Source organism: Nesoenas mayeri (genome assembly GCF_963082525.1).
Source record: "Nesoenas mayeri genome assembly, chromosome: 1".
In the NCBI taxonomy this organism is placed as follows: Eukaryota; Metazoa; Chordata; class Aves; order Columbiformes; family Columbidae; genus Nesoenas; species Nesoenas mayeri.
Window position 1 is genome coordinate 32,616,245 of NC_137541.1, and position 24,091 is coordinate 32,640,335.

Sequence of the window (24,091 nt, forward strand, 5' to 3'; positions counted from 1 at the left end):
TCTTCAAATAAGGTTGTAAAGGAAGGTGGGCTACTGAACCAGTCACACATTTACAGCACAGAAGTAATCAATTACTGAAATTTATTTCTAGATGTCAGATTATCTACCATTTATAGGAGATACCAAAGGCCATTTGAGGTGAAAAGCAAGTCTATAATAATCTTATTAATTATGAAACATCAAAACCTAAGATGTCTTAATTCATGTTCTCATTTTTGCAGTCCGTGTGCTTCTAATTAGAACTGCGGCAATATATTCCCTTGGGAGGCATACAAGAAAAGTGAGTATCGTTTTAGTAGCATCTTCCTCTTACTGGGCACACACTTAAATAATCCTTTTTTCTTGGATTACCTCAAACATCCTCCTTGGATTACTTTCATCCTAAATTCAATTATAATCTTACCAGTTTCACAGCTGGGTCCAGTGAAGCCTTGTGGGCAGGCACACACATTGGAAGCAATACAGGCTCCTCCATTCCTACATCCGTCTTTGCAAAAGGCTGCAAAATGCAAAATCACAATATATGGGTAACAGAACTACAGTCAACAACCATGCAGGTGGCCACAGGCCACTGGCAGGCTGGCATGAAACACGGTCCCTGAGGCATGGAGCACAGATGCTGCCTTCTCCGAAGGACAGAGGTCATGAAGAGATGGTTTATGGCCCCCCTGCCTCACCAGCCAGATGGGCTGACAAGCTACAGAAGGAGATTAGAGTAAATCATCTGAAGACAAGAGCTCATATATGTGTTCCTTTTCACGCACTGAGAAGCAGTGAAAGGCAGCATCTTCCCCAGGAACAGACTCTTCCTAGGGCAACGCTGGTCTTCTCTGCTCCCCAGATAAAGGCCTGGGCATAACAGACACAATTGAACCCTAAATTATCTGGCTACCTTATTCCTTGATTAAGCAATTAGATCAAAACAATAAAAACAGTAATTTTGTCTTAGGAGTTTCTGAAGAACTTTAAAACTTCTACCATTTACAGTTTGAAGCCCATCCTTGGGTTGGCTCTTTGGCACGCTGCAATCTGAGAAGCCATGCTCACATATTTAGGTGCAGCATGCTCCAGATACAGCCATGAGCATGTGTGTGCATTAGAGTCCCTTCTGCAGACAAAGAAATGCGACCAGCCCTGACAGTAAACACAGCAGTTGTTAGTTGCTCTGATTTTATATACAATATGGAAGGAGAAATGCTCTGGTCACAAAAAAAACCAAAACAAAACAAAATCAAACTATAGGTGAAGCTCAGCAGATGTATGTTATCACTGTTGTAAAAGCTGCTCCAGGGCACTGGTCTCACCCTGTACTTGCAACCAGCCACCAGAGATGCCAGGCTTTGGTTTGTAGCTGCTCTGTGTAACAGCACCACTGGTGCAGTCTTAAGGCTCATCTCAGAGAGAATACGAGTGTCATTGACTTGAGCTTTCCAGCTCTCAGGTTCCAGGCACCAGTGTTGTGGCGTGAGAGCCCCAGCACTGAGTGAGACATCTCAGCTTCCCGGGCAGGCTGACATGGTGCACAGCTGGCAGCACAGTGCGTGAAAAGCTGCCAAAAACAGGGTGACAAGAGGCACATCCAGGTCTCTCTGAAGGACACTGGCATCCAAGCCAGGGCTGTAGAGAAGTGCATTTCTCAAATTGGGATACACAGGCTCAGAACCTACTCCTGTATACTGTCTTTTCAGTACTGAAAAGGGAGGAAGGGAAGGATGCACTTTTCTTTGATGATGGATCCAGGTGCCCCCTGAAATGTCAGATCTGCAGTCAGAGCTCTTAGCCAGGCAACAGAAGAGCTGAACGATGTGCTCTAGGGTTATGCACCACCTCTTTGACCCAAAGAAATCAATTACCTTTTTGTAAGCTGACACACCTCCAGCAGAAGGACTGGGGAATACTCCCAAGCACAGCACAGTAGTGAGTTTTCTGAGAGAAGCAGCTCTGGGTTTGATCCTCCTCAGGCTAAGACTTTTTTTCCCATTCCCCAGAGGAGGGGACATGGCATAAAAGGGCATATTAGCTGACTTCTAACCATCTAACCATCTCTAACCATCTGTTTAACTGGAAGTGGACTAGGTTGTTGTGCTTTACAAAGAGCTTGTTTATGTTAGGAATACTTTGAAAAATCATAGCGTGACCCAGCTGAAGGAATAACTACTGCTAAGTTCTTAAACAGGCTTAGAAATTAAAGAAATTCTGGGTTGCTAACCGATCAAGAGGACTGTGGTGCAATTTCTAGGAACACTGGGTATACTATTGCTGCAGCGAGACCACTTCTTGCGTCTGAGCCAGTTGCCCTACAGCTACATATTACTTTTATTTTCAAGTATCCTCTAAATCCTATGCTTGGAGCCTGAGGACTTCAAGGATTTGGGCTGGAGTACCAAGTATCATCTCCTCTGACATGAAATGCAACAGAAATAAAAGCAACGCTGTATCTCTGGGAACATATCTAAGACCAGTAACGTAACTTCTAATGTTTACCAGTGAATGAGACTGTTAGAAAACAATGCACCACCTTGCGTGTAGCAAAGGTTTTGTGCATGCACATCTACTGCTTTCCTCATTTACAATAAAAAGACACAGCATACCAAACATTCAGTTTATCCAAGTAAAATAACGAGTGATTGATCGTGGACAATGTAGATCTGACTATGTTTTCACAGCTGTAACTTTGTTGATAACTGTTAGCTTTCTTGAATGGTGACGCGAGACAGAAATGTTAACGTGAGAAAGAAATGAAACATAATTACTTTAAATTATAGTTCATACTAACTTATGTATACATCATCCTCAAACTACTGTGAATTCTGCATGTACATCTGTCTATTACAATCTTCTTATAGGTGCGAGACCTGAACGCCCAGCCTAGCATTTTGTCTGTCTTCTTCAAGGTACGTGAACAGATTTGCATCAACTATGACAAAGCATCTCATCCAGTTCAAAGACTGACATACCCCTGGGGTTCCCAGCAGCTTACCTTTACAGATGGTACCATTCCCTGTGTAACCTGGCTTGCAGACGCAGTTGTGCCCACCCACGGTGTTGAAACACAGCGCGTTTTCATCACAGTTGTGCTGGTTTGTTATACATTCATCATGCTCTGAAAAGTGAAACAAGAATGGAGTGGTCCTGAATTTTTAAAACACAACAGAATAAACGCCTTTGATAGGTTTCCATGTTAAAAAGAAATAAAAACAGTAGTAGCTACTGACAATAGGGCTACATGAACACGTAACCATGGGACAGCCAGCATATGTAATTTCAGCACATACTAGTGTGTGATAACTGTGCCACAGCATAACTCCAGTTTCATTAAAAGGGAGCCACCATCATGATACTTTCCATGTGGGCTACAGTGCCCCCATAAACATTTGTCAAGGAGCTGGCCAACATACTGAAAATCCATATGCTAGTTCTACTGTATAATGTATTCATGCAGGTTTATGTTATGCGGGATTCGTAGGATTTCCTTCAGAAAACTGACTAATGGTGCGAGTCACATGTTCCAAACTGCAAAAGATACGGTTAGCAGAAGGCAGGACTTCAAAACACAGCCCGCGTTTTCCTTTCCTTCAGTGCATATGCAGCACTTTATTTAGATGAAGTAACTCAAAAACAAAGGTCTGCCTGCTGTTCAAGGGACTTTCAGCACAATGTCTCCTAGCACCAGAATGCAATGCATGAGACTCCTCAGTCTGGTGACTAGACTTAGACATACTGGGAAATACACCTTCTTGGAATAAATAAGAAATCTTGACAATGTGATTTTGTCTTGATTTGCAATGCACTGTTTAATCTGAAACAAAAAATTATAGTATAAGTGTTCAGGTTACTGAACATTTCAATATTTTATAGTTTGTGATTTTCAAGGAATTGGAAAATGCTCTGAAGTGTCATTTCAAAATGCCAAAAGAAATGCTCTAGTATTTTCAAAATGCAGTATCTTTGCCTGTAGGCATCAAAATGACATGTTTCCACCTTCTGGAAATATTCCATATATTTTCCTTAAATCAAGAATATTCACCTATCCATAAATAATTTCAGACCACTGAAATTTTAATTTCAGGAAAACTGACTGTTTGGGGAAAACAAAAGCATCTAATTTCAGTCAGAACACATGGAATAACCTACATGTGAGGCTTTCATAGCCATAATTCTGCCCAAGTTTTAGCAAATTTCATTAGTGCAGCTTATGCCAGTTCTGGCTGACATAAGCCTTAAATCTGGAATTGGATGCTCTTTCTTCCCCAGTTTTGGTTATGTCACACTGCTCTGAATCTTCCCTTTATAAATAAGGAGCTGAAGTCTGCACATTCTGCACAGAGTTGTCAGGAAAATTAATTTCTTAACATTTGCAAATCACTATGGAAATGTTCAACACGCTATTTCAATATTGGCCATAAACCATAGGAGTATATAGCTGGTAGAATGGCACATCTCTAACCCATCAGTGGATGTCAATTGTCCTCTAGCAGTGGCAAGTACCTGTAGTTTTAAAGGCCAAAAAAATTCACCACAATGTAATTTATCAATTTGAAACACAACATAGGTTGAGATACATTTCATTTTTTGGTGGGTTGGTTGTTGTTGTTGAGTGTTTATTTGTTTGGGTTTTTAATAACACTAATCTAACACCCCTCTTGAAACAAGGACTTATATGTCTCTTACATCACCAACAACACTCTCATCAACCCTCAGTACGGAGGCATCAGCACTCACTGAGCTGAGTTCCTCGCTGGATTCAGCAGAGCAAGGGCTGCAGGCCTCTGCCCTGAAGCATGAGATTTAATTACTTTGCTCTCAGCATGAATAACTAAAATTGTTATTGTTCACCAAATGACCCAGCCCCTCTAAAATCCAATTACAGTTTTGACTCCAACCTCCTAACATATTGAAATCTCTCATGCTGGATGAAAGAGAATTTATGCTGAATCATAAAATAAAGAAAAACAAAAATCATGACCATACAAATTAGGTAAAAATTGTTATCTGCACTGTAATAATATTCCAGCTTTCTTAGTCTGTGTTAATATTATTATTTAAATATTATATATGCTATTTAAATATTAAATGTATATTATTTTCTCATTTGTAAAGGTTGTACATAACATATAACAGGAAAATACTTATGGAAATGTGAGAAACATTATGCACCCAGCAGGCCACAATACCTTGCAAAGCCATTATCTTGGTATCTCAGGAAGAAGCGTCTATACTACCACTTGGGTCCCTCACTATAAGACAGGCATTGAGGTGCTGGAGTGTGTACAAAGGAGGGCAACAAAACTGGTGAAGGGTCCGGAGCACAAGTCTGAGGAGGAGTGGCTGAGGGAACTGGGGCTGTTTAGCCTGAAGAAAAGGAGGCTGAGAGGAGACCTTCTTGCTGTCTTCAACTACCTGAAAGGAGGTTGTAGCATGGAGGGTGTCGGTCTCTCTATTTGGGAGAATCCAAATAGCAATTGGTAGGATGAGAGGAAATGGCCTCAAGTTGCAACAGGGAAGGTTCGGATTGGACATTAGTAAAAATTTCTTCACTGAAAGGGTTGTCAGGCATTGGAACAGGCTGCCCAAGGTGCTTGAGTGACCATCCCTGGATGTTTTTAAAAGATGTTCAGATGTGGCACTTTGGGACATGGTTTAGTGATGGACTTGGCAGTGTTAGGTTTATGGTTGGACTTGATGATCTTAAAGGTCTTTTCCAACCTAAATGATTCTATGATTCTGTATAGCAACACATCACACCAGTAAACTCAGTGTAAATCACTGAATTAAGACAAATTCAGTATCATTCTCAACGAGGAAGCGTAAGAAAATTCATGGAGGATGCTTGCTAATATTTCAGGAGGATGGTCCAGTGCATAACCCAATCAAAACAGCCAGTCATTCTACTTCTGTGGTTGTCTGCTCAAACTTAATGTCTATTTTTACTTAAATCAAATATTAGCAACTCATGAAAAATTCATGGGTCTGATAAATGATTCTTGGATTGAAGTTTACATGTCATTTTTAGGAGGAAAATGTCTCAGAGTAAAATGAAATTTTGTGATTCAATTAAGGAAGCAGAGATTCTAAAATTATAGGAATGGGAAAAATCAGCAAAAACTTATTAGGTTGTTCTACATTCCACCTAGATTGTTGCCCTGTAGCATCTGAGCTTAGGTTCAATAATACCATTAAAACCATTTAAACATAGTACTTCTTCATATTCCTTCTTACAGTGGCACCTAAAGAAAAGTCAGCCTACACTGCAGGACCTGCTCTTTTATGGACTGATTACAAATGTTCAAACTACACCAGCAAAAATCCTGTATGTAAAGCATCTTACTACATTCACTCTTCCAAGACACTGCACACTATCCACATCAATTTAAAGAGACCATCAGAGACATCTTCTCCCAGAATTATCTATTAATAACAAGGCAGACTGTCCAGCTTTATTAAAGATAGCAATACTTATTTGTAATAAAAAGGGTGGTGGTCTGTTGATAATTCGTCATTAATCCATGCTTATCACTTTGGTTTCTTTTTCTAAATCAAACAATTAGAAAGTCACCTTAAATAAGGAGGATGCTGCAAATACTGAGTTCAGCAATCTTAAATATCAAATCAGGAAGTGTAGAAGCAGACAGGACCGTGGATTACAAAGAACAAAAAAATGCTATTTATAAAATAATCATTTAAAGAGAAACATTAATATGGTTTTTCAGCTCAAAAACCAGTATGGAAACATTATTTGCATTATTTAGAAATTTCAATACTGCCCAAATATATTTCTGATGCGCCAAGAAGCAACACTGAGGTCATTCATTTCAAGTATCTTTAGAAATCATGTGACACTTTTCACAAAAGTCCTGTACTTATTTCACTACATACCATCACGATGATGGGGACAGGTCAGGTACAAATGCATTACAGAGGCAAGGAAATAAAAATTACTTTTGCAAAGGGATTTTAATGATTAATACATCTGTATTTGCATAAGCATATTCTATAAAGACCAAAAGCACTGGTTTCAATGATTACTTCTAAAGCTTTATTATCTAATATATTAAAATTACATTTTGCACTGTTCAGGACTCTGTGCTCAACAGTGTTAAAATTCACAACATCTCTGATCTGAGTGAGAATGAACCAAAGTTTTAAATGCAGTATTTATATTGACTAAACTATCTCTGGAATTAGGTCCTTTAGATAGAAAAAAAATGTCAACTCTAAACTTTGCTGTTGCTCCACGGTAATAACAATAGCAACGGTAAGTGCGTATTAATGTTCCATGAAATAGTCCTTATGACTTAGAGATTTAAAAAATTATGTGAAGATGCAATTAATTCACTTACAAGCATTTGAAGGTGCAGCAAATAGAGCATATACAGACACACAAATACACATCACAGAAATACATATACACATATGTACATACATACACATACAGTAAAGGTGACGTACTTTAATTTATCTTAGATAATTTTTAAATACTACCCTAGAATATTTAGTTAAAAATATATAGCTTGCTTGACAAAAACGTTGTTACTTCAGGGCATTCAGGGTGAAGTACTGCATCCTAGTACTTCATCTGCTACATCCTAGAGACTGCCAGCATAAAGAGATCAGGACTCACTAGATTCTATGATGTATGACAATGCAATGACAGGTGGGGGATCTGTCTTACCACTTATGCAAAGATTCTTGCAGAGCTTCGTAAATTTTAGCATACTGTCTATAAGTTGTGTCACCTACGTCCACATCCTTTCATTTTCCCTGTACTATGCAACAGCAGTCCCTATCCTTCCTGCCATGTGTTTCACAGTCAAAAATAAACAAAAAATCTGTAGCGCATTACCTACTTGAGTGATGCAAGCCTTCCCAATATTTGCCTTGCACATCCACATTCTCCAAACCAGGAGTAAAAAGGGATGATGATTAAGTTGGATCACTTACTTATGTGTAAAGACTATTACGCTGGCAGTTTTCCTGAACTATCCATTACCAACATCAGAGAACAGGAGCTGAGATCACACTTAAGCCAAGGAAATGCATAAAAGTTCCCAAATATGTAAATAAAATACACCCCTCCAATTGTACTCTTGTAACATCATGCAACCGATACTCATTTCTGAGTGAGGAACTTGTGGATTAAATTAAAATATTTTAAATAAAGGTAACATATTACATAATTTCTCCTTTCAATGCCTCTGAACTCTTAAACTCAAATTACTTTTGACCTCCTGTCTCCTTCCCATTGATTTGGTATACATCTATATAGCCTCAGTGACCAGCTGGCAATCTGACATCACGATGACAACAGTCACAGCAGTAACAACAGATAAGAGTTACTTGAATTATCAATAGCTGACACACTTAAATGTCCACTTACGTTTTATCTTAATTACAAGCTTTTTTCCCTCGTACAGTTCACGTAGAAGACAAAAATTAGTAGTAATTATATGGGTAGTTTGGAAGACTTATTCCATCAGGATCGTTTGGGAAATGACAGATGGTTAATTTCTTTAAGACTTCATATTAACTAGTTTAAACTCTAATTGGAGGAGTTACTTAAAGTCTCAGTATATGCACACTATTTTCACAAAGCAAATGCTGTAAATTTATTTATGATTATGCTATTTCTTCCATATATTTATGTTAATTTATTACACTGATATTCCCAAAGTCATGTATGCCTCAATTCATTTTTCTATAGATATTCCCTAACTCAATTGCAAAATGGGACTCATGCTTTAATTATGCATAGAGTTACCATCACACAGTTTACCCATAGTTAATGCTGAAGTCATTAATCATTAATTAATGACCACCAGCAGCTGTCCTCAGTTCAAAGCTGGGGATATGAAAAGCCAGGTCTCCCGACAATAGTCTATTCACTGCTAATCCTGTTACTTGAGTGATTTTCACCTTTATCCACTCCCATATATCCATGCTGCTCTTGGACCTCATTTTCTAATTCTTTCTTCAGTGCATCCATAAACAACAATTTCTGCAGATCTGTGTCCAGAATTTTCCTCCTTTTTTTTCCTCTTAATTATGTTGATAATAAAAATAGCACTGGCATGTGCATGTTCTACTTTCAAGGTCTGTTTAGAGACCATCTTGTTTTCTGAAATGCTGTTTCTGTCTGTAATTACTTAGTCCATTGTTCTTCAGGGAGAACAGCTGCCATTGTCTCATCCAGATGTCTCCTTCTCTCTTTTATCTATTAGCTTATTCACTTATTCTATATTTGGTATTAAAATGATAAAGAGGAAAACCAAGAAAACTATAATGAAACCTTAGGAAGAAAATTCGCCTGGGGATACAGCCAAGATCCAGTGTTCCTCTTCATATCCATTATGAGAAGGCTCCTGGACTGCATCTTAGTTACACCACTAGGAAGATATATTAATAACAGCAAATCTATATTAGTGGCAATTATTGATGCAGGATTAAAAGCAGGTGAAAAAAACACTTGATCAAGAGAAGACATGACCAGGAACAAGCACTCATTCTCCTTGTGTCTGCCTGCGAGGCGAGGATGGCTTTGGAGAAAGCTCCAAGGTGGCTGTAGCTCTGACAAGACTCAAGACAGGCATGGACCGAGCTGGACTTTTGGAAGTGGTATAATTTGATGCACAAAACACAAATCCTGACACTGAATGTGATGATGAAATCCGTCCCTAAAACACCTCCCATTTCCAATCATGAAGTTCTTTTCTTTCTAGGAGAAGTAAAGCTTTTAACATGTGGGCTACCAATTTGGAGAATACAAGAACGACTCTGTGACCAAAAATTCCTAGAGAAATCCTGCACATTTATATGCAAATATAACTTCCAAAAATATGGGACATTCTAATCCTAGTAAATATTAGGTTTTTGAACACTTATTCTAAGAAGATTTTCAATTTTACTTTTCAATTTTACTTTTTTACAATTTTTTCTTAGGAAAACTATTTCATATACCAAAGCCTACAAGAGTTGTATACTTTGTTACTACCCTTTTACTTTAAGATTATTTGCACAAAATCTCTTTTTATCTTTTGGTTATTCCTATGCTGTTTTTTCATGCTAGACTGTAGGAATACATAACTCTTAGCTGTAAGTCCCTTTGAATTGTCCACTAGTAATTCCACATTCTGTAGCTCTAATAATGGATTTAATGGCTCTAAGCAGGGTATACTCTCCCCTAGGACTCAACTTGAAAAGCCTAACACAGGAGCTGAATGTTGAACAGATCACCTTTCCTGTGTTATCTTCAAACCAAGAAGTCCATGGCAAGATCTCCTGGAACTCAGGGAAGACAAAGATATTCTCGTTTTCAGACAGAACAGGCAAGCTGATGGGCAAAATACATATTTTAAGGCAGGCCTGTCATTAGTCCTTTCACCTTCCTCCACATTCCCTTCATCTTCCTAAACTCACCCGAGTTTCATCAGCTTCAAAATGTGTGTTACAATTGTGATTTCCAGTTTCATGGAACAAGACATATTTTTGCAAAATACACTTCTCGTGGAGGCTTCTATTGTAGTATTAACCAGTGGCACTTCATGTATCATCCTGTGACTTTTTTTACACTTTTCAACCAGTTAGCAGAGGAAATATATTGAAGAATATTTAGCATGACAGCTGAAGTTAGATAAGCTCTAATTTATCTCCATTTTCCTTCATATCTGCCATTTTCTATATTCCTTCTTGAATAGAAAACTTTAAGGGAAGGATTTTTCTAAAGCACTTAGCATAGGTCTAACTGTTTCCCTAAAGGAAAATCTGTAACTCCCACTGATTTCAATGGCAAGACTGTAATATAAATGCAAAATTATTTTGAAAATCCCACCTTAAGAGATTTCAGTCTAGACAGAAGGTCTGTGACCTTGTCACCTACTTCTTTCTTGATTTAATTCAAACCGATCTCTTAATATCTTGTCTCTTTTATCACTGACATTTTAAAATAAGGTTTTTATATTTTAAAAGCTATTTCATCATTTAGATTTTCCATATAAATTCATTTTATTCTTTTATTATTTTTAATCTAGCCAGATGCATTACTTGTTGCCAGGTAAATCTTTTAAATTCCAACTTGTATTGTACACGAGACCTCCCAGGCACTTACGATAAACTGAGGCTTTCAATATCTTCTATTATGTTGTCAAAAGTGACAATGACAGCAAGCTCTATATCTGTAGTGGTGCTGCCTACTTTATTTCTGGTAGAATAGCCAGACTAGACCTGTAAATATCCTATTTCAATTTCCTCAGCCAACTGAAAAATGTTTATTTTACTACCTCTCCTAATGCCAACCCTTTTAATTTACTGTTTCCTTACTAAAAGGCTTCATATTATACAAGTCTGCAACCAGCAACAAATACATGTATTGGATATTTGGCATCCATCCTACACACATTTCTGTTATACAAAGAAAGCAGGAAACTGACTCCCCAACTGCTGCTGAGGCTTCTGATTTTGCTGCCTGTTCTGTTTCACTAGAAACAACTAAAGGCCACCTAGATAATCAGAGGGCTCCAGCAAGAAAACACAGAATCACACAGAATGTCAGGGATTGGAAGGGACCTCAAAAGATCATCTAGTCCAATCCCCCTGCCGGAGCAGGAACACCTAGATGAGGTTACACAGGAATGTGTCCGGGCGAGTTTTAAATGTTTCCAGAGTAGGAGACTCCACAACCCCCTGGGCGGCCTGTTCCAGCGCTCTGTCACCCTTACTGAGAAGAAGTTTTTTCTCAAATTTAAGTGGAACCTCTTGTGTTCCAGTTTGAACCCATTACCCCCTGAAAACCTCTGAGAAACACTGTTTTTCAGCACAGAGAGAACAGAAGGATGGACATACAACAGGGCAGAAGATGTCTCAGCAATTAAGTACCATCCAAAGTTGGTTTGATACACTGCAGACATACTCAAAAGCTCTCAGGAGACAGCTGGTGCCCCTTTTCTATACCTTTCAGGATAGCATCATGAACAGATTTTGCCAACTTGTTCCACAGGGTCCTGGGGAAATCACAGTTACAACAATCAGCACCAGTACCATCATCAATGACAGTGCTTGAGAAGTTCAACAGTGGTGGACAAAATGCTGCTGTTACTGTTATCCTGCTCTTGTCTGCAGGCATCTGGAGCAGTTTACCAAACCATAAATATTAGGAAACAACTAGTTATTCTCTCCTCTTATGCAGCAGTGAAATTTCTTAATGTATGAGATGGTTCCTCTTATTTCCCTGGTAGAACTGCAACACTGGCACTCAGATGACTCACTGGATATCAAGTAGGACAGTACTATTTTTGATAAGGCAACTGTAGTGCTTGAGCTCAGTGCCGGAGGAGGCCTTTCTTCAGTGTCGCTCACCTAATTTTGAAAAGAGTTCTCTACTTGAAAAAAGGGGACAAAGATATGCTTTGATGATGGTAAAGCAGAACCATATTGATGCTTTGCCCTCAGGTCAGTCTTGATACCATCTCTAGTGATGCTCTTCATTTTCCCTAGGGCACATCTTCCTTGGTAGTTTACAGAGGCGCACCAAGCCAGCACAGCACATGCATCCTTCACAGACACTGCACCTAAGCTGCCGCCCCTGGAAACCAAAGCTCTCCAGGAGAATGGTACAGCCAGTTCTCACAACACAGTGTCAGGGAAGAGCTAATGCACACACCCAGCCTTGGAAGCCAGGAGGTGCTCCTGGCTTCTGCAGTCCAGACATGGCCCGTGATGCCAGGAGATACCCTGCAGAGCAATCTGCTCTGCTTATAACAAAAAAACAGCACAGCATAGCAGTGGAGATGCAACGAAACTAGTTCTCATCTTCCTCTTCCCCTCTAAAATCGTATGAAAATTGACACTGGCTAATTTCACAGGTAGATTTTCTAGCCCACACTGTGTTTTCATTGCGACAGTTCCACTGCTAGTGCAAATCAAGCTTAATTATTTCTGTACTGACATATAAGAATACTTATAAGTGTTTTATACTGATAAATATTTGCATAAGCACGTTAGCAAACTTTACATATCTTGAAAAATTCTGCCATCAAATCATCTGTACTATTTAAGAACACCATGAATTTCCCTAATAAGCAGAACCATGGATGACATAAGTCTTCAGTGTTGTTTAGGTCTCAAATAGTCAAAATATGAATTTACAAACAAACCACAGATATAAGGAAAAAAGCTGACCAGATATCCCATTTTCCTAATACTACTGTAATCCCAGGATGACTTCACCTTTGTAATCCCACTTCCTCTACATATCTGCTCCTTGGAAAAGTCAGGATTTAAACTGAGATGCTGTGAACAACTTTGGAGGACTTCGAACAAAGATGAAGCCCACTCTAGGAAGATGTATTAAGTTAATAAACACAGTGTATTTAAAGCAGATTGGAATATCCATTTGGATTACCACCAATCATAATCTCTATTTACCTCCTGAACACTAAAATGATGTAAACAGAAATTCAGATGAATTCTACATCTGCTTCCACCTTCTGAAGAGCTGGAGACAAGGTAATAAGTTCTTAACAAGCATGCACACATTCCAAACTTATTAAAAACACAGAAAACCAGATTACTCTTAATGGAGCCCCACCTTTCCAGAAATCAAGTCCTCTTATCTTGAAAACAATTGGCTATTTGTGCCCACTTTGAACAGTGTGGAACCTTTTCTTTCTTTCTTTCTTTTTTTTTTTTTTTTAATTGCACCATCATTAAAAGATTCTACTAGAGGTTTCCAAACCCTAAGCATCAAACTTAACATTGTGTGACAGCTGGTATGTTCCAAACTGATCACATTTAGTGGTCTGTAACAGGGTAAATGACACAATTACCTGCTGTAATTACTGTTGCTGACAATATATTTTCCCTGGTGATTGGTCTGTGTGACTCAGAGCTGCTTATCTTTGTCAGTCCAGTCCAAATCTCCATTTCCATGCGACTTGGACATTAACTTAGGAGGTATTTACAAATTAGTTCCAATATCTGCCAAGACAGATATTTGGGAGAGTATAAATTCATATTTTATTGCATGATTAAACAGCCTACCATTCTAATATTATTTTGCATTAGAAAATAAGCATTCACAACTAAATTTTGTTCCCGATTTAAATCAAATGCTAAATATATTGGGAGGGAGACACACTGAAACAGGTAAATAAAATGAAGGAATAAAATGCAAATAAGTAAGTACACTGACATTTTCACAAAGTGCTCATTACTAATGCAAAACATGAAGTAAAAAAAATTAAGTGACAAAACATTAAGATACTTATTTCTCAATGCTTTCTTGTGACAATTTTAGAGAATAACTATAGAATACAACAGTGACTTTTGATTTAGAGCAATGTGAGTTACAGGCTAATCAAACTATCTGATTGCAAGCATTTTCCTGGGATATCTTTCAATTTTAAAATATAAAATAGATACAATTGCTTGCACCATTTCTCCTACGAATACACTTAAGATGATGTGAAAAGACTGCAGCATATAATGACAGTAGAAAACAGAGACAGTCTTTTTAAGGTGACTTGGAAGCTTGTCAGAAAGAAAAACACTCCTACAAGAACTCCTACAAACCATTTAGGTAGAGCATCCTCTTATTTTCTTGCTAAGCTTGTTGACAGAGCTGTTGGCTCCCAAGGGAAACATGGAGATTTTCAAACTTCTTTGTTATTTAGTGGGGAGTGCCTCACATTTTGCACATCTGACTACATAAATTGTAAAGGTTTCGAGAAAGTAAGTTGATTATCATTTCTGAAATAATTTCTGGTTTCAGTTTTCCAGTTCAGTCTTGAACATGCCTCAAAACTTCAAGCATTTTCTTAAAAAGAAAAAAAAAAAAGAAAGAAAGAAAAAGAGAAAAACACAACACAAAAGACAAGCCACAACAGTTCTGTATATTGAGAATGACTTCAGGAAAAATATCTAGTATCTTTATAGATACAGTACTTTCAGAAACACTGCCTCACAAGAACCTTAGGATTCTGTTGTACAAGAGCATAGCATAGACAGCAATGCTTCGCCCTGTACCAATGTGACTTTTCAAATTAACGATGATGATTTGGCCAGTCTTCCTTGGGGCATCAGCAGAACAAAATCCCAAGGACAGGTTCCAATATATTTTCTCAGTAGGTAATATTTGTTCCTTCTCATTGGCCCACTCTTTCTGACTCCTGTAGAGAGGTCCTGTCAATCACTCCCTTCTTTATTCATTTAGATAAACTGGTAAACAGAGGCAGAGCAAATTCTGGAACTGAATCTAGTTTTAGACAGAAACAGAAGGGCAGTTTAACTTCCACACTATGCATTCGTGCAGGACCAGCCACAGCCTGGCTCCAGAATCATCAGCACATTTCAGTGTGAATCAGAAGTTACATGCAGAACTAAAAATATAAGCTTTCTTTGGGATTACACACAGGAACACAGACACTGGATGAGTCAGTGAAGTGGATAAGTCCAATATGTTTACTTTGCGCATCAACGCATTTCAGTGTAGATTTCAGCATAATTTGATGCGCACAGAACGTCTAGAAAGGATGCAACTCCTGCTGTGGTCTAGGGGTCTGTACCACAAGTAAGGCCACTAGTCAAGCACATGGCTGGAAGAGAGTGTTATAACCAAAATGGCTATTTCTTAATTATTCTGGCTATAGAAATGAATTTTTAATTTGAAGAAGCAGTTTTATGCAGCGAAGTACATCTGGTTTTGTAAGTAAAAAATCCCGAGTCCAAAAGACTGACAAAAGAGAGTAATATTGATAAAGATCTATTGCAGAGACAAATCTAGGAAGGATTTGTCAAAGAAGATGCCAAATACTAAATTACAATGACTGACAGTATAATACATGAGTCAAGGAAACAGTCTGCCATTTAGCATACAGTGGTTAATCTCTTGCAAACATTTCCTGAAAAACAAAGGATACTTCTAAATTATTTCAGGAGTCAATGATTACCCAACACACCATGCAGCACACAATGAGAATGAAGTTATAAAGCACTAAAAGTTCCCATGCTCACAGATTGTCTGAGCAGAAATAATTCAGGGATTCATACCTGTCCAAACAGGAGACTTCCATTTTCATTCAAAGAAAAATACTTGCAGCTATGATATTTAAATAAAAAGATTCTGAAGCCCTGGGCAAAATTAAAAAATGTTATGTCTCCTCTTACAAGTCTTGACAGACAGTTCTCTTTCTTACCCCTCTGCCTTTTCTAACAACTGTGTTATCCTAGGATTGGAAATATTTTTCAACAGCAGAATGCCAACAGACTGACATAACCATATCCTGCCAGTTGTATCTACTACCTTCAAAACCTGGCAAATTTATATCATGGTTACAGTCACCTTGATTTTACTGTGAATGAACAGAAGACTGCAGACTTCAATACAGCATGAGCACATAACCTGAAATAACTCCACTGCTCCTTTTTTAAGAACCCACACAGTAGCTCCAGTCTCTCATTGACCTTGGCTGGAGTCCCTCAGAGAACAGGCTGCGCTCTCCCAGCACGAGGCAATCACCAGCTGGCTCGGACATGATAGATGTGAGCCATCTAGCTTCCTTCAATTCTGCCTTGCTCAATGAGACAGCAGCAGATTCCCAGCTCCTGAGCCAGAAAGATCCTCACAACTTCAAATTAACTGTCCTCAAGGCTACCTACTGTGTTTCCTGATCTTTGCAGTCTATCTTTCTCTGTCTGTGATCATCCAGAGACGGATGGGCCAAGGGACGTCCAGCTGTGAAAGGATGTCATGTTGCAGTTAATTAATACCAGCCATCCCCTCACTACCATCATCCTAATTCCCACAGTTCACAGCTACCATCCAGTATTGGGATGCATAGATGATGAAGTTTCGACCAGACAATAACCCATGTACTCTTCAGTCTCTTGTACGCAAACTCTTCTAAAGAAAAAATTCAGCTGTTTGGTTGCTGGCAATTCTGGGTGCAACTCAGCTCCAGAGTAAGGTATTTACATTCAAGAGTCTACATGTGCCTTACAGGGCAGGATTCCACTGCACAAACACACACCTAGCTAAAAATAATTACATCTAGCCTGGCATTTCATGGATATCCAAGACATTAGCAAAGATTGTAACACGAGGCTCTGTAGGAAGATTGTAACAGCAGTCGGAGAGCAAGTAGGACACACCACAGCATCTAAAAAGGCACCGGACCTATAACTGGGCAACCAGATCTTGCTATAGACAACTAAGTTTGTACTTCAGTCAGTGTAACCTACAGAACTCAATAAGTGTAAAATAGATACCTACCATGTGATAGAGTTGCTCACAGATAGGGGCCTCAAACCCATGGAAACAGGTAATTTTCTCTGCTTGCATCCAGCTGTCACTCAAAACCAAAAGACCTACCCAGTAAGTCTTGTGTAGGATCTGCTAATCCCATGATGATGACTGTCTAGAACCTGTAAATATACAACTGAGTTGGATGCAGCTGAATCCTTGACCTCTGGTGATTACAGTGTGAGTTTAGATGAAGATATATACATTTGGGTGTCCTAATTGCAATCTGAATTCCACCTCCTGTGTCAGCTTCAGTAAAATTCTAACATGAAGATTCAATGTAATTAGCTATGGAAATTTATTATTCATTCAGTGATGGATGATTTGTTAGATTTTCTATTTTTACAATATACTCTGTTAATTTTGCTATACCCCTACATCTCTAATTTCCAATCATATTGTACTGACACAGCACATAACTGCATTGCAGAAGCTGTCAAGGGATGCTGAGTTCTTGGAAGCTGCAGAGGGGATGAGAAAACTGAGAAATGGCAGGTACGCTGGATGTCTGTCGTAATACTGAGATAAAAAGAAATCTTAATGGTTGAAAATATTGTAATTTCAGAATTCCTACATGAAAGAAAGATCTCACAGGAGGGGATGTGGAGAGGGAAGTGCCAAGCTCTCCCCAGTATCCAGTGATAGGAGGCATGGGAATGGTTCAAAGCTGCACCAGAGGAGGTTTAGACTGAGCATTAGGGAGCATTCCTTTACTGAGAGGGTGGTCAAGCACTGCAACAGTCTTCCTAGAGAAGTGGTTGATGACCCAAGCTTTTCAGTATTTAAGAGGCATTTAGACAATGCCCTTAAGAACATGTTTTAGCTTTTGGCCCTGAAGTGGTTACGCAGTTGGACTAGATGATCGTTGTAGTTCCCTTCCAACTAAATAGCCTACTCTAGTCTAGTCTAGTCTAGTCTAGTCTAGTCTCTCTTTTCTGAGTTACTGTTTCAAACTGAGTATATTCTCAAGTCGATACCTGTACTTCCTTTCATATATTGAAAAATTCCTCATCATCCTAAGAATTCAAAATATATTCCTCGTAAAAGAAAATAACCAATTCTGATGTCTGTTTCTGCAGAAAGGCAGATTTTAAACAGCATACAGAAACTGTGGAAATCAAATATAGTTCGAGACTTGCTTTTGATATAATATCTTTTACCATCCTCTATTCCTAAGGCCAATAGGGAATCCAGCTCTATAATGCTTTGAAAGATATAGATACACACATAGATACACACACACACACATATATAGCAAATATACATATATGTGGTAAAAGAACAATTGAATTAAGTATCTGGTACTGAAGATCATCCATTTGTATCTCTGTCAAGGCAATACATTTTCTGTTTGTCAATTCAAACCATATTCTACCAAAGACCCTTTAGAAGTGCATTGGATTTTGATCAGCTGAGAAATCAATCACGCTATATTTGTGTAGCCAGATGAACAGTTGTTATGAACTGGGTCAATAACCAAGGAGGAAATGGGACCTAAAAAGTATCATCTAGGAAGGAAAAGAAAAGGTCTCGTTCCAAGTTAAAGCAGCTTCCAAACTAAGTTGTCAATGATAACCTGATTCAATCCAAATAAAGGATAAATTAGTTTCATTGTGTAAGATACAGCAGATATATAAAAATGACTTGTGTTGTTATCTTAGTAATGCAGTCGCATAGCAACAAGCTCAGTCTGAATGATCATTCTTTTATTAGCTTTGTGAATTATCTTACAGCTAGAAAGTGGATATTGGAGAGAATTTATCCTGAAAGAGGATTGAGAGCTTCATGTAGACTGACATACTATAAAGGAGAATGGAAACTGGGCCAAGCAATAGAAATCAGAATCAAATAGGATTTGAGTTTAAAAATGCCCTGTGCATAGAAGCTGACTTTGAGAGTGTTTATTTCTAACAGTAATCACGACAATATAGCTGGACACCATCGCTCTAGTGAAGTTTGGATTACACTGTGTGATAATGCATGCACATGCACATTACTTCTTATATAATTGGGGGAAGAAATCACCAACATCGGAGATGGTGAAGACAGATGGTTCATCTTGCCCACATCATTGTAAACCCAGAACTGCGTGTTTTCTCTGGTGCTTTGCTGACTATCACATTTCCTTACTCAGGCCATAGCATGTCACTCCAGCGATGTTACAAAATGCCCATCAGCATGGTTGTTTATTCTATCTTTATTTAAGGACAGTCAATAAGCTCAGCTGTTGAATGAGCTGCAGAACTTGAGGAAAACTTAAAACTTTGCTGAATTCATCAAAAAAGTCAAGGGAAATAAACAGGAAGAAATTAGCTTTTTAATTGCCATCATGTCTCACATTACTGTATTTTCAAGTAACAAAGCTTCCGTACTATAAGCATATCACTAAACTGAGGTCATATAATTTTTTTTTATCTTCTTTGCAGCAGCGAAGGGTAAAGACAATGCAGCAGTGCTGAATAAAGTTGCATCTTGTGGCTATATTTAGTCACCTATTCAAATGTGGCATCATTTACCAAGGCATTAAGCACTATCAATTTTTATTTTCTTCAGGATGACTTGTGGATGCTCTTGTGTGTCTGAAAAAGCAGGCCCATTTTTATACTGTTAACTGAGGACAAGCCTGCAGCTTTAAACACGGAAGCTGGATGACTTAATTCAACTCTGGATTACATCAGTCTCACAGTAGTTTTTCTCCATGGAAATCCAGGCAACTATACCACTCTCAGAAGAGGTTGGTGCAGGTGCTAAAACATAGCCCACATCTCTCACAGGTAAGCTAGATTCTATTCTTCATTTTAAATAAGGAGAAGCACTCCCTTTCAGTTCTCAGAACTCATTTGTGGGAATTGAAATGTACAGCTGGAACAAATGTAACTGGTAATACATGATATTGTAAAATACTCACACTTCACAGCGAGCTGGAGTCTATCTCCTATCAATGTATACTGTTGCAAACCCACTTCCAGCCCCACGTTAGAACCCATCAATGAACTTTTCCTGAATATCTGGAGGTAATATATTGCAAGTCTGGAATTTTACCTGGCTTGTGCCCTAGGGATGAAAGATGAATTTCACCTTCAGCATCCTCACAAGCAGTTCAGCAAAACTTTTTCTCAAGTATGCCTGCTGCTAAATGTCACTTCTGCTGCACAGTGCAGGAAAAAGAGGAGACTTCTCATACTGCTGATGTCCAAAACAATTGATGGATTTACAAATCAAAAATAAAAGAGTGAAATCTGCACAGAAGCCCACAGGCAGATGCACTTTTATGAACTTGAGTTCCTAGATGTCAAGAGGAATCATTCATCCAAAGTGTGTCAGAGTACTATGGTAATAAAAAAAAAACATGTGACAGGGAGTGTATTCTCCCCTCAAAAATAGCTGTATCTTGCAAGAAACAGAGGGTAACAACTGCGCAGCTAGCGAAACCCCTGATAATCTGGGGATACGAATCATAAACACTATTGAGCCCTGTCATTTCAACAAAATCACAGGTCCCTGTTACTCACCTTTCAAATCCACTCAGATATCAGACTGGTCGCTCCCACAGTGGGGGATAAGGACAGGCTGCACTGGCATTGATAAGATGCTGCCTCTGTTTCCTCATAAGCACCACCTTGTAAACAAAGCATTAAAGAAGGAAAAGGAGGCAAGACTCTTCCTTTGGCTATACTAAAAAAAAGCAGTCTTATTTCCTGGCTGATTGGACAGTGAAAACTGGGCACTGGCAGATATAAAGCAGAATTTTATCAGATGTACACAACTAATATTGGGGAGAGAAGAGAAAGAAGCCTCTAAAGGTAACTTCAGTTTATACTGAGGACTATAACTATACTTTTAACACTTCATGTTCAAAAGCGGTGGAGGAAGTTTGGCAGTTCTAAAAGAAAAGAGTCTCCCAGTCTCTGGAGAACATCATTAGCCCATCATATCCTGACCCAGAACCAGCATGATGACAGAAGGATCCCAGGGATGTCTCTTTAAAATCCTTTTTCATACACACACACACAAACAAACACTCAAAAAACCCACCACATATCAATGCTTAGCAAAATTGCAAACTAACAGGTATCTTTCTTAAGCGGGGACATCGCCAGTGGCATTGGCTGAAATCCAAGCAGATATGTAGGTGGTTTCTAAGCCATGGCTATCTGCAAAAATGGAACAAATAGGAGGGCTTAGGAAGGACAGAAGCTTGATTGCTGTGGGTAAAGCAAATGTAAAATAGATCACAATGATGTGGCCTGTTGGCAAACCAAAGTGAGAAAACATTAATGGCTGCATGGGGAAAAAAAAGCACAAAGGTAGGTGAAAGAGTATCAAATGCATGAGCAGAGAATGGGCTACATGTGACAATCTGTTTTCTGTGCATTATGTTGAGGTGAGTTTGTTTCAGTCATCCCACAATACCATTGAAGAGCAAGGAATATGGGTCAGACATGAAAAGCTAGTGTCAAAAAGTACTGGCTGCAGTGGTGCAGGCCTTTCCTCTACATTTTCCACTTTACTATTGAAATCCTCCAAGTAATTATTAATTAGAATTAATTTTATAATAATTCCGACTTTTTGCATATTCAGCATCATTATGCAGCTAAATGTTTAGTCTTCTCCTTAAATCTTTGCCGTTTATCAAGTCAGTCTCCCCAGACCCTTAATTATTTTAATGTTGGTCTTGGAATTCCTTCCAATTTGCAACAGATTTGTGATTTAATTGTATTTGAAAAATATGCAAAGCTGCCAGTATTCCAAAGAATTAACATTCCAGGTGTCACTCAACTTTCTACCACCGTGCTTCTTGGTAATTTATGTGAAAACAATTATTAGACTTCAGTTTACTGTGAGAGGCTACTGCAGAAAAAAATTAAATGCTGCTGAATGCACTGACACCATTTTCGGAAAAGCGTTGTTAAAAACATCTCTGAGACTCGTAAAGGCTTAGGCTGGGGTGGAGGAGGAGGGAGGCCTAACAAGGTCGAGATTGATACACCTAGTTAAAGCCCACTGAGTTCAACACATCTCTCATTGCTTTGAGTAGGCCTTCCATATGGCCAAGTCAAAAAGCCTAAAGACCAAAGCTATTCATCTATTCCACTCAGTCCTTTTATTTCCAAAGCAGTACTTCAGCCTTTCCATCTATTTATCCTCCGAAGAACAAACCCTGCAGATGTTCCCACCACAGTCATGGTACGTTATACAAAAATCCTTCACAATTTCCTTCAGGAGTCAGAAAACAAAAGTCAGAAAAAGTCAGGAGCAAAAATGTGATGGTACGAGGACGTAATGCACAATAACCACCTCAAAGACTCATAACCTCCACGTATTTTGCCACTTCCTTTGGCTTCTAAGCAATTTATTTCTAAAAGCAAGTAGCAAAAAATAACCATGACTTGGCTTAAGTGAAAATGAAAGGCAAAATCATCAGGAACGGATTTAGCAAAACGGTTATGAAAATAAGTTACAAGGTCTGCATGCATTTAAACCATGTACGTGAGCGCCCAGCTCTGCCCACAAGAGCCATCCCACACAGCCCAGCATTGCTGCGGGGATGGATGAGGCTGCTCACATGGCTGGACTGTGTCTGGAAGAAGTAGGCCATGATTTGCAACATGCCTGATAGGCTTTTAATAATTAATCGGATAAGAATTTGCATGTATTTCCTGCCAAAGTACAGCACAATTGTAAAACCTCACTGGTGTCAGGGTACAAAGTTATAGATGGTTCACTTCCCTCTCTTAGTAATAGATAATGTACTAAACTCCACAGAGGACAGCACGTGCAAACGTTAATTGAAAGAGTCTTATTTATATATTAACACAATCCATACTTCCTATGTCCATCTTACATTCGGTCATTTATCATCTTACCCAGACCACACATAACAGAGTGAGTCAACTGAAGATACCTAACAAGGTACCCATGGGGAGCCCCAGCACCTCCCTCTCCAGTACCGCTAATTTGAAACACAAAACAGCCCCCGGGGAGGAGTTCTCCAAGTGGGCAATATCAGCTGTGTTACTTTCTCCACATCGCCCCAGGGAAGCCCTGCCACAGGGGAGGCTGAGCACATCAGCAGCACTTCCATCAGAGTCTCTTCCCCTTCCCCCTTTTTTGCTGAACGTAGCCCATGAAATTGCACAGAATCAGAGACTTAAAAACCATCTGAGGCTCAGAAAATCCATGGCTTCTCCAGGACATGGCGTGCATTTTCCTCTGTCTTAATACGATCTTGGGAGAATAAACTACATCTCACATGGTTGTCTTTCTTCTGTTCCACTTTTGATGGGTTACTTAAACAGGTGACTGGTCCCAAGGCAGGAAACTAAAGACATCTCTTCAGACTCAACACAACTAACCAACCACTGTGGTTAGTCAGAACTCCTCACTGTTTGAGTTAAGTGTGAAAAAGAGAGAGGTCTCATCTCTCATTTCCTAACTTCTCCCTTCTCCATTAAGAAAAAAAAATGGTGCAGGAAAACATATAGTATTGTGCTGTTCAAAGCACCGCTACCAGCTGCAGGTTACAGCAACCTGAAAGACTGGAGGTGACACTGGCTGCATCCTTGTTTCTAGAATGAAAACTTCCTTTATTCCAACCAAGAAAACAGCCTGTGCATTTTCATAATTCCAGGCAGAGTAAGGATGTGTTACTAAAGTGTTCAGATTTAATCATATCTAACATTGATGGTGTAGCATGATGCTACCCCAACAAAGACTCATGCTATTTTCTGCCTTCCTTCCCCCAGCACAACATCATCAGGTTCTGTGAAGCAAAGTGGAAGAGAAATGAGATGACACCAA

At 38.9% G+C, this 24,091-nt stretch overlaps 1 protein-coding gene across 1 annotated transcript in view; it reads right to left on the bottom strand.

The window, feature by feature from the left end:
• The window catches only part of NELL2 (neural EGFL like 2), a gene marked incomplete at both ends in the record, with an annotated part of 152,729 nt that overhangs the window by 39,552 nt on the left and 89,086 nt on the right, over positions 1-24,091 (bottom strand). The window contains 2 exons of the mRNA XM_080359060.1: positions 404-499; positions 2,981-3,103. Of these exons, the coding sequence (XP_080215186.1) occupies positions 404-499; positions 2,981-3,103 (219 nt within the window). The remainder of the gene's footprint in view (positions 1-403; positions 500-2,980; positions 3,104-24,091) is intronic.